The sequence below is a fragment of the Equus asinus genome, chromosome 8 (assembly GCF_041296235.1).
Source record: "Equus asinus isolate D_3611 breed Donkey chromosome 8, EquAss-T2T_v2, whole genome shotgun sequence".
Lineage (NCBI taxonomy): Eukaryota > Metazoa > Chordata > Mammalia > Perissodactyla > Equidae > Equus > Equus asinus.
Genome location: NC_091797.1, coordinates 87,815,957 through 87,828,677, shown reverse-complemented (window position 1 = coordinate 87,828,677; position 12,721 = coordinate 87,815,957). Strand labels below are relative to the sequence as shown.

The 12,721-nt window shown below is 38.9% G+C and overlaps 1 protein-coding gene across 17 annotated transcripts in view; it reads left to right on the top strand.

Moving 5' to 3' along the window:
- The window catches only part of GIT2 (GIT ArfGAP 2), a 47,986-nt gene that overhangs the window by 8,837 nt on the left and 26,428 nt on the right, over positions 1-12,721 (top strand). For 11 of the 17 annotated variants that reach the window (XM_070516249.1, XM_014867768.3, XM_014867766.3 and 8 more), the window contains exons 6-10: positions 15-145; positions 2,306-2,400; positions 7,881-7,926; positions 9,066-9,117; positions 12,420-12,492. In XM_070516249.1, the coding sequence (XP_070372350.1) occupies positions 15-145; positions 2,306-2,400; positions 7,881-7,926; positions 9,066-9,117; positions 12,420-12,492 (397 nt within the window). The remainder of the gene's footprint in view (positions 1-14; positions 146-2,305; positions 2,401-7,880; positions 7,927-9,065; positions 9,118-12,419; positions 12,493-12,721) is intronic. The other 6 variants (XM_070516250.1, XM_014867767.3, XM_070516247.1 and 3 more) reach the window with 1 other exon arrangement.

Here is a 12,721-nt window from a genome sequence, read left to right as displayed (position 1 = left end):
TTAATGATTCTTAGGAAAAAGGAAACACCCCACTCCATGTTGCATCCAAAGCAGGGCAGATTTTACAGGCAGAGTTATTGGCAGTGTATGGAGCAGACCCAGGCACACAAGATTCTAGTGGGAAAACTCCTGTTGATTATGCAAGGTAAGAGACCTAGATTCTTGTCACTTTTCTCTGGGATTATTTATGTCATGTATGATTCATTGTTAAGTAGCTAAATCGTGTATGATTATGATTAACATTTAACCCCTTGAAAGATTTACATTCTGTTATTTTACAGATAAGAGGGTTCAAAAACATATGAGTGAGAGCCTGGCAGAGTCAGGGGAGGTGGAACCATTAGTCAGTGTGCTTAGCTTCCGGTCTTCCATATGGTCCTTTATAATGCAGTGGTGTTTGAGCCCTAGAGTCCAAATTAAGTATCAAGAATTGCAGAACTCGCTCCTCCATTTTTTAATACTTTTAGTCATGGCTTGAACTTAAAAACAAATCTGTATGAATAGATATGTGATTAAACAAGTACAGTGAAATCTTAATTGTAAGTTTTAAGTAGTGGATGTCTGGGTGCTTGCTGGATCATCTTTCCTTCTTTTTTTAGACTGATAAACTTTTTTCTAAAGATTTTATTTTTCCTCTTTTTCCCCAAAGCCCCGCGATACATAGTTCTGTATTTTTAGTTGTGAGTCCTTCTAGTTGTGGCATGTGGGATGCCGCCTCAGCATGGCTTAATGAGCGGTGCCATGTCTGCACCCAGAATTCAAACTGGTGAAACCCTGGGCCACCGAAGCGGAGCACTCGAACTTAACCACTCGGCCACAGGGCCGGCCCCCATCTTTCCTTCTTTTTCCAAATTAACTTTATTGACTGCAAAGCACTGTATTGACTCTGCAGAGAATAAAATGGGTGAAATGACAAAACTCTGCCCTCCCAGAATTTACTGTCTCATGAAGGAGATGATTCATAAGTGTATGAAAGAGTTAAATGAGGCAAGATAATGTGGAATTGATTGCCAAAATGGATAACTGTCTTAAAAGGCATCTGTAGGGCTTCTTCCTTGTGGCTCAAATCACTAAGAAATTCTTTAGTTGGTTTTTGAAGAAGGAGTTGGATTTGGATGTGTGAAGGAGGAGCTAAGGCCTTCCAGGTAAGAAGAAAGCTGTGAGTCAAGTTCAGGGCAGAAAGGTGGACAGGGCATGTTCTGCACAGCAGGGGACCTCACTGGGTAGAGCAGAGTGTGTTTAGGAAGAGTAAGAGCTAAGGTATTGAGGAATACAGTATTTCATCAGATCTGAGATTCCACTGATTGTACAGGTCATCATTATTTCATATATCAGTTTTTAAAAAAGTCGGCTAATTAAATGATAATATACTGTCAATTGTAGGATACTTCCTCATTTCATAGGTGTTAAAAAAATGAGGAAAAAAGTGTGCATTGCAGAAATCAAAGATGGGTGATAGGTTGGAGAATATTCTGTAGTGCCTTGAATGGTGGGAAGAGAAACTGGCAGAAACTAGACTTCATCTTTTAAGAGGAAGAGAGCCCTTAGTAAGTGATACTATCACTTACCTTGGAATTTTCTCATGTGTACCTTGCATATAATAGTCTTTCAGTGTAGTAATTTATTTATATGCCTTGTTACTGAAAGGATTTCAAGCAGCTTAACTAGTTATTTCATGAACGAAGAAAGGCAAACTTAATATTTTCTGTTATGGAAATTGAAGATCAGGACGTGAGAGTAGCCACAGGTGTGAGCTGTGTAGTAGGTTCGTCTGTCTTTCCCTGAATCAGAGACCTTGAAGTGGTTACTAAACTCTCATCCAGAGTCAGGCTGACTGCCTCAGAAGCACTTAGAGGAAGGACCTTCTTCAAAATATTGATGTCCGCACTCACTCCATCCTTACTGATTCAGAATTTCCAAGGGTGGGTCCTGGACATGTGTATATTTTTTAAAGCACTCTAGTTAATTTTTGAGCACCTCTACCCTAGACCATTTATTAATTTTATCTTCTACCTCATTGGATAAAGTTATTCTTTATTCCTCTCATGAGTCTTTGAATTCCTTATTAAGTAACCTGTCTTATAAATTAATAAAGGAAAGGGGATAGTTCAGATTGTGAAAACAGTTTATAAAGGTGGGAATCAAAGTAGAGTTTGCCAGTTTACCCCACACAAAAAGGTTGATTATTCCAAGAAGTCACGTTTGATGAATCTCTCAGCTGTCTCAGGAGATGTCTCTGTATTTTTCTGTTGTAGAGCCAGTGGCTGGGGAGCACTATAAATGGTACTTTGTTTTCTCTTGGTAGGCAAGGAGGGCATCATGAGCTGGCAGAACGCCTTGTAGAAATACAGTATGAGCTGACTGACAGACTGGCCTTCTATCTCTGTGGCAGGAAACCAGGTGAGTGAAAGGAGAGCAGCCTCTCTACACCTCCAGTCAGTGAGTCTCTGGAAAAACGAGTTGGGATGCTATTATTTATGACTTATGCTTTAACAAATCCTCGAGAAAATTGTGAATAACGATTTCTGTTCAAAATAATAACTATGGCATTTTCAGTTATAGGTGAAAGATATAAGAGCAGTCAAATCTCCTTGAGTTTTGGTTTTAAACTTTATTTTAGCTCTAGAGTAGTGACTGTTTCAAGAATCAAAGAGTGTAATGGAACCAAAGCTGAATGTGCACAGTTCTCGTGCATAATGGGACTAGGAATGGAAGAGCAAACAATAACTTTTGTAGTTATTTAAATAATTCTGCTATCTAAGGAATGGAAAGAAATTCAAAAGTGAACTTTGCCGTTAGCTACCATTATTTGTGAGGTCGAACTGGGATCGGCAAACCATGGTTCATGGGCCAAATCCAGCATATCACCTGTTTTTTTTTTAAATAAAATTTTATTGTAAGATAGCCATGACCATTTATTTACGTGTTGTCTGTTGCTGCTTTTGCACTACAGTGGCAGTTAAATAGGTTGAATAGTTGCAACAGAGACCATGTGGCCATAAAGCCTAAAGTATTTACTGGCCCTTTACAGAAAGTTCGCCAACCACTGATATAGAAAATCCAATACATGTATACAGTGGTTCTCCACCCTAGTTGTACAGTAGAGTTGAGTCCCTGATGTGGTTCTGGTTGCCAGTGAGATAGAGTAAGCACATCTCATTCTGTGTCTCCTGATGAATACAGTTGAAAACCCGAGACCAAATGCATGGAGTAGCTATCTAACGACTCTAGCTGGTAGACTAGGGAACTCAAAGTACCATCAAGCTGGTGGTGAGTGTCCTGTTTATTTTACTCCTGATATGACCTCAACAACAGCTTGAAGCCTGGAACTGCAGAACAGATGCAAAGAAGCCTTCTCTTTGTGGTCTGAGGAGCAGGAAATGGGACTTTTCTACAGGACAGAATGTAGGGGGATTCCCCTGGGGTTTTTTTCTCTTCCTTCTTCCTTTTTCCCTGACCCTAGCCCCTAGGCAATCCTGTGGCTGCAGTAGTGGCAACAGCAGTAGCACCCCTGGGTGCCTACATCTCTGACGAAGAGCACGAGGGGAATCCTGACTGCTTTTTTTTCCTCTCTCTGTTCTGTCAGTACTTGGCCCAGGAGGCAGAACCTAACCTGGTTAGTTGTCTGGTAAAACAAAAATGTTAACATTCTCTGTGAATTTAAAGAAGACTCAGAGTCTCACAACAGTATTCAAAATGTCCAGGATACTATCCATCATTACTTGGCATATGAAGAACCAGGAAAACCCCAAAGACTTGCAAGGGAAAAGGTAGTCAACAGACATGAGCACAGATGTTGGAATTATCAGACAGAGATTTTAAAGCAGATAGTAACATGCTCTAAGAGGTAAGTGTTGAACATTCTTAAAACAGATAGAAATATAGAGAGTCTCAGCAGACAAATAGAAGATAGATAAGAACAAATAGAAATGTCAGAGCTGAAAATACAATAACTAATATTTTAAAACTCACTGGATGGGCTTAATAGCAGATTGGAGATGACAAAGAAAAGAGTTAGTGAATTGAAAATAGGTTACTAGAAATTATCCAGTTTGAGCAAGAGAGAGAAAAATAAGACAGTATCAAAAGGTGACATTTGTATTATCAGACTCCCAGAAAGAGATCCGAAAGAGTGTGGTGCAGGAAAAATATTTGAGGAAATATTGGCTAAAAACTCTAAATTTGATAAAAGACAAACTTACAGATTCAAGAAGCTCAGAGAACTCTAAACAAGATAAACTCATAGAAATCCCCACTCAGATGCATCAAACTCAAACTGCTGAAAACCAAAGACAAAGAAGACATCTAAAAGTGACGCTTAACATATAGGCGGTTGTTTGAATGACTATGGATTTCTCATCGGAAACCGTGGAGATGAAAAGGAAGTATTTTCACAATATTTTTAAAGTGCTGAAAGAAAAGAACTGTCACCCAGAACTCCATTTCTGGTGAAAGTAACCTTTAGGAATGAAGGCAAAATAAAGAGATTTTAAGATGAAGGAAAACAGAATTAGTTGCTCTAACAGAAACGCTAAAAAAAAGTTCTTTGGGTGGAAGAGAAATGATACCAGAAGGAATCTTGAAACTTCAGGAATGAAAGAAGAGCAGCAGAAACAGTATCTGGATGAATATGCTAGATTATGTTTTCCTCTTAAGTTCTTTAAGATATGTGTGACAGTTCAAAGCAAAAGTTATAACATTGTCTGGTGGGGTTTTCAGTATATGTCAGTGTTGACAACTACAACATAAAAGGGAAGAGGGTAAAAGAAATATGAAGATAAGATTTCTGCATTCTTCTTAAAATGGTAAGATAGTATTTCTAAGTAGACTGTAAAAAGTTATATATAATAATCCCTAGCACAACCACCAAAAAAAAAGAAACATTACACAATGATATATGGTCAAAAACTCTAGAGATAAATTAAAATGGAATGTAAAAATTACTCAAATAATCAGAAGATATTTTGATTCAAAAAATTCAAAAAAAAAAGAAAAGGAGAGAGAGAGGAACAAAAAACCGAAGCCCAGAAAGAAACCTTATAATAAAATTGTAGACTTAAATCCAAACATGTCAGTAATTACATTAAACATTAATGATCTAAACACACCAATTAAAAGCAGAGATTGTCAGAGTGGATTTAAAACAAAAAAACAAGCCCTAACTATATGCTATCTACAAAAAAACCCACTTGAAATATAATGATATAGGTAGCTTAAAATTAAAAATGTGTAAAAAGATATGCCATGCAAACACTAAGTAAAAGAAAGCTAGAGTGGCTATGTTACTATCAGTAACAAAGTAGACTTCAGAGCAAGGAAAATTAGCAGGAGGGGAACGTAATATGATGATAAAAGGGTCAGTTCCCCAAGAAGATATAACAATTTTAAATGTGTACACACCCAGCAACAGAGCTTCAAAATACTTGAGCAAACTTTGATAAAACGAAAGGAGAAAAAGTCAAATCCACAATTATTGTTGGAGACTCAGCTGTCCTCGCCCAGTAATAGAACTGCTAGACAGAAAATCAGCAAGGATGTTGAGCTGAAACCAAACTATTAACCAACTGCATCTAGTTGACATTTATAGCATACTCTACCAACAACATCAGGACACACATTCCCTTCAAGTATGTGTCATTCACCAAGATAGACCATTTCTTGGGTTATAAAACAAACCTTAGTAAATCTAAAGAATTAAAATCCTACAAATTATATTCTCTGACTATAATGGAATTTAGCTAGAAATAAATAATGAAAATATAACTGGAAAATTCTCAACTGCTTGTTAAACATACTTCTAAATAATCCATGATGTAAGAGGAAATCTCAAGAGAAGTTAGAAAATATTTTCAGATGAACAAAAATGAAAATACAACATATCAAAATTTGTGGGATGCAGCTAAAGCAATGCTTATAGGAAATTTATAACATTAAATTCTTACATTAGAAAAGAAGGGAAGTCTCAAATCCTTAATCTAAACTTCCCCCTTAAGAAACTAGAAAAAGATGAGCAAAATAAACCCCAAACAAGCAGAAGGTAGGAGATAATAAGAGCAGAAATCAATGAAATTGGAATGGAAAACTGTAGCAAAAAATCAGTGAAACCAAAAATTAATTCTTCAAAAAGGTCAGTGAAATTGGTAAATGTCTAGCCATAGTGACAAAGAAAAAAGGAAAGAATACACATGGGGGATATTACTACAAACCCCACAGACATTAAAGGATAATGCAGAGATGTTATAAATAACTCTATGCACATAAATTGGACAACTTAGATGAAATGAACCAATTCCTTGAAAGCCACAAACTGCCAACACCTACCCAAGAAGAAAGGGAGAAATACGTAATCCTACGTTTTAAAGAATTTGAATTTGTGCTTAAAAACATTCCATTAAAGTGGCCGGCCCCATGGTGTAGTGGTTAAGATCAGCACACTTTGCTTTGGCAGCCCAGGTTCGCAGGTTTGGATCCCAGGTGCGGACCTACACTGCTCATCAGCTGTGCTGTGGCGTCAACCCACATATAAAATGGAGGAAGATTGGCACTGATGTTAGCTCAGGCCTAGTCTTCCTCAAGCAAAAAAAGGAAGGTAATTGGCAACAGATGTTAGCTCAGAGTTAATCTTCCTCATCAAAAAAAAATACATTCCATTAAAGAAAACCCCAGCCCAGATGATTTCACTGGTGAGTACTGTGCATCAGCTGAAGTGGTGTTGTCATATAGCAATATGATAAATATGGTTTATGACTCATATGGTTTGCAAGCTTTGCAGTTATGATTCTTAATGGATATTTTTAAGTGTTTGGAATTCACATTTCAAATTTTGCACGTAAAATGAGACTATTCTACTCAACATTTGAAGAAGAAATTCTATGTGATATTTTCTACAAGATGTAGAAATCATATATCCAACAAAGGTCTTGGATCCAGAATATTTGTACCTAAATACATAAAACTCAAGAATAAGAAAACAAATAATCCAATAAAAACTGGGCAAAGACAATATAAGATGGCAAATAAGCACGTGAAGAGAGAAGCTCAGCATCATTAGTCATTAGGGAAATGCAAATTAAAACCACAGTGAGATACGACTACATACCTATTAGGATACTAAAATTTTATCAAAAAAGACTGACCATACAAGTGCCGAGGGAGATGCAGAGCAACTGTAACTCATACATTGCTGATTGGAAAACAAAATGACTGGAAAAAGGTCTAGTGGTTTCTTACCAAATTAAACATTCATTTTCACCTGTAACCTGGCAGTCCTCCTCGTAGGTATTTGCCTAAGAAAAATAAAGACTTATGTTTACACAAAAACCTGTATGTGAATGTGTATAGTTGCTTTATTCATTGGCATATGATCAGTGTCTTCCGGAAATCACATTAGGACTGAGTCAGTAAGCACTGTAGGAGATGGAGCCCCTGTCTGCATCTACCAAGACCACCAGCCCTGACTGTTGTCTACTAATTGATTAATTTGAAGGTGGGCCACCAAAGCTCGAGGAAGCTCCACCTTCCCACATGGAGAGCTGAAGGAAGCCTGCTCTGAGCTAATTCAGCTCCCTAAACATTCTGTCCATGGCCGAAGGTCATCAGTTATACTAGGGACAAACAAAGCCTTGGATCAGGGTGAGCATAGGCTTTCTGCTTAATGATGTCTGGACCTTTGTACCAGAAGAACATGAGAATATGATCCTTGGTGCTGGCCAGGTCTTTGGGAATTTGTAGCCAATCTGGCAACTTCTGTACCCCCACATAATTCATAATTACGGGAAGATACTAATTGCAAAACATAAATTAGGAAAATAATGTTGGTGGTCCTTTACAGATCCTACATTATTTATATGAACAAAACTTTGGCTTGGTTTCTGTTTCAGATCACAAAAACGGACAGCACTTTATAATACCTCAAATGGCAGACAGGTAAGGCCATTGAAATACCAATCAATTTTATCTGTCACTACTATTTCCTTGGTTGTGTAGTGTTTAAGTGTATTATATTTTGTGTTTAACAAAGCCCATACATTTTTCTCTTTTATGGCTATACAATTTGGAAATAAGACGGCTGTAAGTAAACCACCATATAAAACTTAAGTTTGAAAGAGTACAAGTAACAAATTTGGTAATAAGAAAATTGGAGTCAGTGATATTGTCACAGTTTTAGCCAGTTGTGACGGTTTATTGTGTCTGTAGATGATATCACAGAATATTTCTGTATTATTAGAGAGTATATCCCTTGAGTGTAAAAGGGATCAGCAAATTTTTTTGTTGTTCTTAGGGCCAGATGGTAAATATTTTGGGCTTTGTGAGCCATACAGCCTTCTGTCACAACTACTCAGCTCTGCCAGGTGTAGATGAAAGCATCTGTGAACACTATGTAAATGAAGGGTGTGTCTGTTCCAATAAAATTTTCTTCCTGGACACACTAAAATTTGAATTTCATATAATTTTCCTATGTTATAAAATATTACCCTTTTTTTTTTCAATCATTTAAAAATGTAAAAACCGTGCTTAGCTCATGGGCTGAAGAAAAAGTGGGCTATAATCTGCCGACCCCTGGTGTATAAGGTCAGATGAGTTCATGGCTGCAGCCATGAACCTTAAACCCTTGTGTAGCCAATTACCTTTGCATAAATACTGTTAAGAGTTTATGAAATGACTAACTGCTATTCCAGAGGTAATCTTGCCATTCTGTTTTTTCACATTCTGCCCTTTTCATATTTTCTGCCATCATGCTTTTTTTTATGATAACTTAAAAAATTGTGATTTCTCACATAACAGGCCTGGGGACTAACTTGGCAATAGTTCTGTCTTTTGGTTAGTAGGTGATTATTTTTCTCTTTACCATGTTACATGACTCTGGTATTTCTAGACGGAGTTACTTTCACCAAGTTGTTCTGTTTAAAGTTCCCTCACTGGCTCTATTGGGCTATAGCATTTTTGGCCCTGACCATGTCCATGAACTGTAATTAATATCTTGATCCCTTGGCTATCATAATCTTCTACAGAGCTCACAAAAATGGTTTTATTTACTTGCTTATCAGTTTTATACATTTTCTTAGCAGCCTGGATTTGTCTGAATTGGCAAAAGCTGCTAAGAAGAAACTTCAATCAGTGAGTATCTCTATTTCCTGGTGAGCCCCAGTATGGGAGATCATGTGTCCTGCTGATACTGCTCTCAGTCCGTTACCGACTGCATCAGATGACTTCGTTTCCTACTCTTAGGTGTTGTTAAATCAGAAGCAGACCATTGAGTGTGTAGTGAAGAAGACTGAAAGTACCATTAAGTTTAGTATAGCCAATTTATTGGCTCTGCTTCAAATAGTACTGGCTTTCTCTGTCATTTTAAAAGTGAAGACTGTGCCTTTGACATTAGGAAGTTGTTTCTCCTCCTAAGAGTTCCCTGTTTCTCTCAATGTAAATGAGTAAGTGGGACACATCTCTTGGAATTACCTCCTGTAGCCTCATAGAATGCTAGGAAATGATAAAAGCTGATGCTGGAATGGTGAGGACCACAGATTCTCTTGCTGCCACTTGGGATCCAGCCAACTGTCTTGCATATCCCATGCCTCTTGTCAGAGCTTTGTAAATGAATGTTTTTAAAAGCTGCTGGTCCTGTCCCAGATATGTGCTCAGAGTGTGCCCAGTTCTGCAAGTCACAAGCTTGCTTTAGTCTGCTTATTTCTTTCCAAGCTGCCCACCTCAGCCTTAGTCAGGGCCCCAAGAAATCGACTTCTCTGGGGAGGATTTCTCTTTGTTTAGTCCCCACAAATGAAGCCTCACCAGGGTGCCTCCCCAGCCGTGTTGACCACCAGATTACCCCCTCAGCTGTTCTTATTCCTCTCTGGATCACAACCAAGATTCTTAACCTCTTTCTGTGACCTCTAAGGGCGTCATCCAGCTCTCACCTTTCAGTTCCTGCCCTGCTTCCCAGCTGGTTCCCGTTGTGTGTGTGTGTTGCATGTATTTAAGTATTTCTTTATGAGTTACCACTCTCTGAAGGCACCTTCAGGTCCTCTTTCAGGAATCCTCTTTTGCCTGCAGTATTCCCTTTACCCAGCTTCCATCCCTTTCATCATTCAAGTGGCTGAAATCAGAGCACCTTCACGGTGTAGGTAGGGGTTTTCTCGCAGCCTAACCCTGGAGTTGCAGCTCCCCTGGGTTATGACTTTCGCTTCATCCCCCTTTTCACAGAAGACCCTGCACTAGAATTTCGTATAATATTAAGTACTAAATATTACATAAAATGAATTTATCATTACTAGTATTTAACTGTAATGTGAAATAAATGTATTTTTATGCAATTTGGTGTCTCTGTGTTCTATATCTATGGTTTTGTGTGTCTGTGTGCTTTATTGCCTTTCTTAAATTAGGGAAGATGACTAAGATGATAAGCTTTGGAGTCAGCACTAAATATTCTATGATTTCTTTTTAATTACTTATAGTATGCAAGCCAATTTTTATTTTAAATAATTCAAACATTGTAGGTAAAACCCAAGCTCCCTTTGACTATCCTGTATTTGCTAGGCTGAAAGCCGCATGAAAGCTGGGGTTATGTCTGTCATATCTCTGGCATGTCTATTTATCTAGCAGGCCCCAGATAAATATCTGTAACAAAGTTGAGTACAACTCTCAAGAACTTGGGCTCTGGGTCAGACTAGTCAGGTACAGATCTCGGCTCTGACATGCTCCTTAGCCTCTCTGTGCCTTGGTGTCTTCTAGAAAGGGAGATAAAGATCCAGCAAGGGTTGCAGATCAGAACTGCTCAAGGAGGGTGAGCTGCCATTATTATTTGTTGACCCTACCCTGTGGTCTCCTCCCAGGTGAGGGCTCTTATCAGTGCCAATTCAGTGTTTTTCCTGCAATACACATCCCTCCCTCCCTCCCTCCTTAATGAAAAGCTGAGAGAAATGTAATAAGACTAATACATGCCTTGAGTTAGTAAATGTTAACATTTTGAGAGACTTAAACTTGGATCTCAGGTCCATCACTTAGTGGCTTTTGTGACTGTAGGCAAGCTACTAACTTGTGTGCTTCAAATTCCTTGTCTGTAAAGTGAGGTAATAGTAGTTCCTGTGTTCATAGAGGTGTTGTGACTATTAAATATGATGATAATGATATTAGCACAGTGCCTGGGATGTAAGCCTTCAGTCAGTACTGCTCTTGTAGTTATTGTTAGAAATCATAACAAGAGCTTGTAGCCTCTTAGAGGAAAGACACTGGGTATTTATGATGCAAGTTCAAGTTTCCAATCTTTCATCACCTTATCCAGCAAAGGCTCTCGGGGTTTACTTTTAATTATAAATGTAGTATAACTGTACTAGAGGAAATTTGGAAAATAGAGAAGGGGAATCATCCTCACTCGCTATATTCTTAATGGATTGAGGGTCAGTATTTTGGTGTACTTCTTCTAATCCTTGTTTTCAGGTGCGTTGTTTTTTAAACTGAAGCTCAATCATAATTACAGAATTTTACATCCTGCTTTTTTGACTCAACAATGCACTGTACCCATTTTAACGAGTTCCCCTGAGGTCTGTGTGGCCAGCATTTTAAATTGCTGCATAAAATACATTCTGGTCAGTGTGCCAGTGGATATTTCCTGAGCCCCATCTCAGTGCCAGGTACTATGTGCAGTTGTAAGGAACACAGTAGGGAATAGAGCAAATTCAGTGCCAACTAAAAAGTAACTGCCACCAAGCATCAAGGTGTGTTTCTATAAGAAGAAAAGTGCCGAGGGAGCCAGAACCACCCTGGCAGGGGCTTAGCTTCATCTGGGTGAGGAAGCACCTGACTGTCCTCCCTATCCCAGTAGCCACCAGGTGGGCACCCCACTCAGTGTGGGGACTGTTTTGTTAACTGACACTGTACAGCGTACTGGTTAGACAAGCTCTCCCTTGTTGGGGACCCTGACTTTTAGGAAATGGAGGACTGCCCCTGAGGAAGATAGCAAAGAGAATTAACTGAGGTCTGGGTGATATTTTCATGCAATGACATGTTTTATCCTCTTAAACTGGCATGTTTTGCCATCTTTGCCATCCCACCAAGGGTTTAGGATCCCTTCTACTTGGGGGACCTGGCAAACGCTCAAGAGCAGAAGAGGAGCCTTTAAAGGGTGGTATCACAAGAGGAGTAGAGAAGTGGACCCTGCTTTTGAGATTATGTACTCCGAATACCTCTTATCTGCTTTATAGCACAACGCTATCTGCATATCATCAAGGAGAGGCTGCTGTGGGAGGCAGACATTTCTAGAGGATCTGTACTGTTTTGGAAATGCTATTGTCTGTTGAATAGTGGGTATTTACCAAGCACTGGCTTTGGATAAGATTGGAGATAAAAGGGTGAATAAGTCACAGTCCCCCTCATTCTCCTAGTGTTAATCCTTGTCCCTTGTGTTCCTGATATTTTTTTACTTTCAGCTAAGTAATCATTTGTTTGAAGAACTTGCCATGGATGTGTACGATGAAGTTGACAGGCGAGAGACTGATGCAGGTGACTTAACATGTGGCTTTATCTAATAAGCTTCTGTTATCAGTGGGCAGTGACAAGCTGCTAGCCTCAATGTTTTACTTGCCCAATTTCTACTGTCCTGATAACGCGTGTGTCGACATTTACTTTTGTGTATGTTGGCTTCGGAGTGTGCTTCCCTGAGTCTCCCTAGTAACGCGGGAGCCGTGGCTCTCAGGGGCGCAGTGGCACACTCGTGGTGATGAGATTCTGT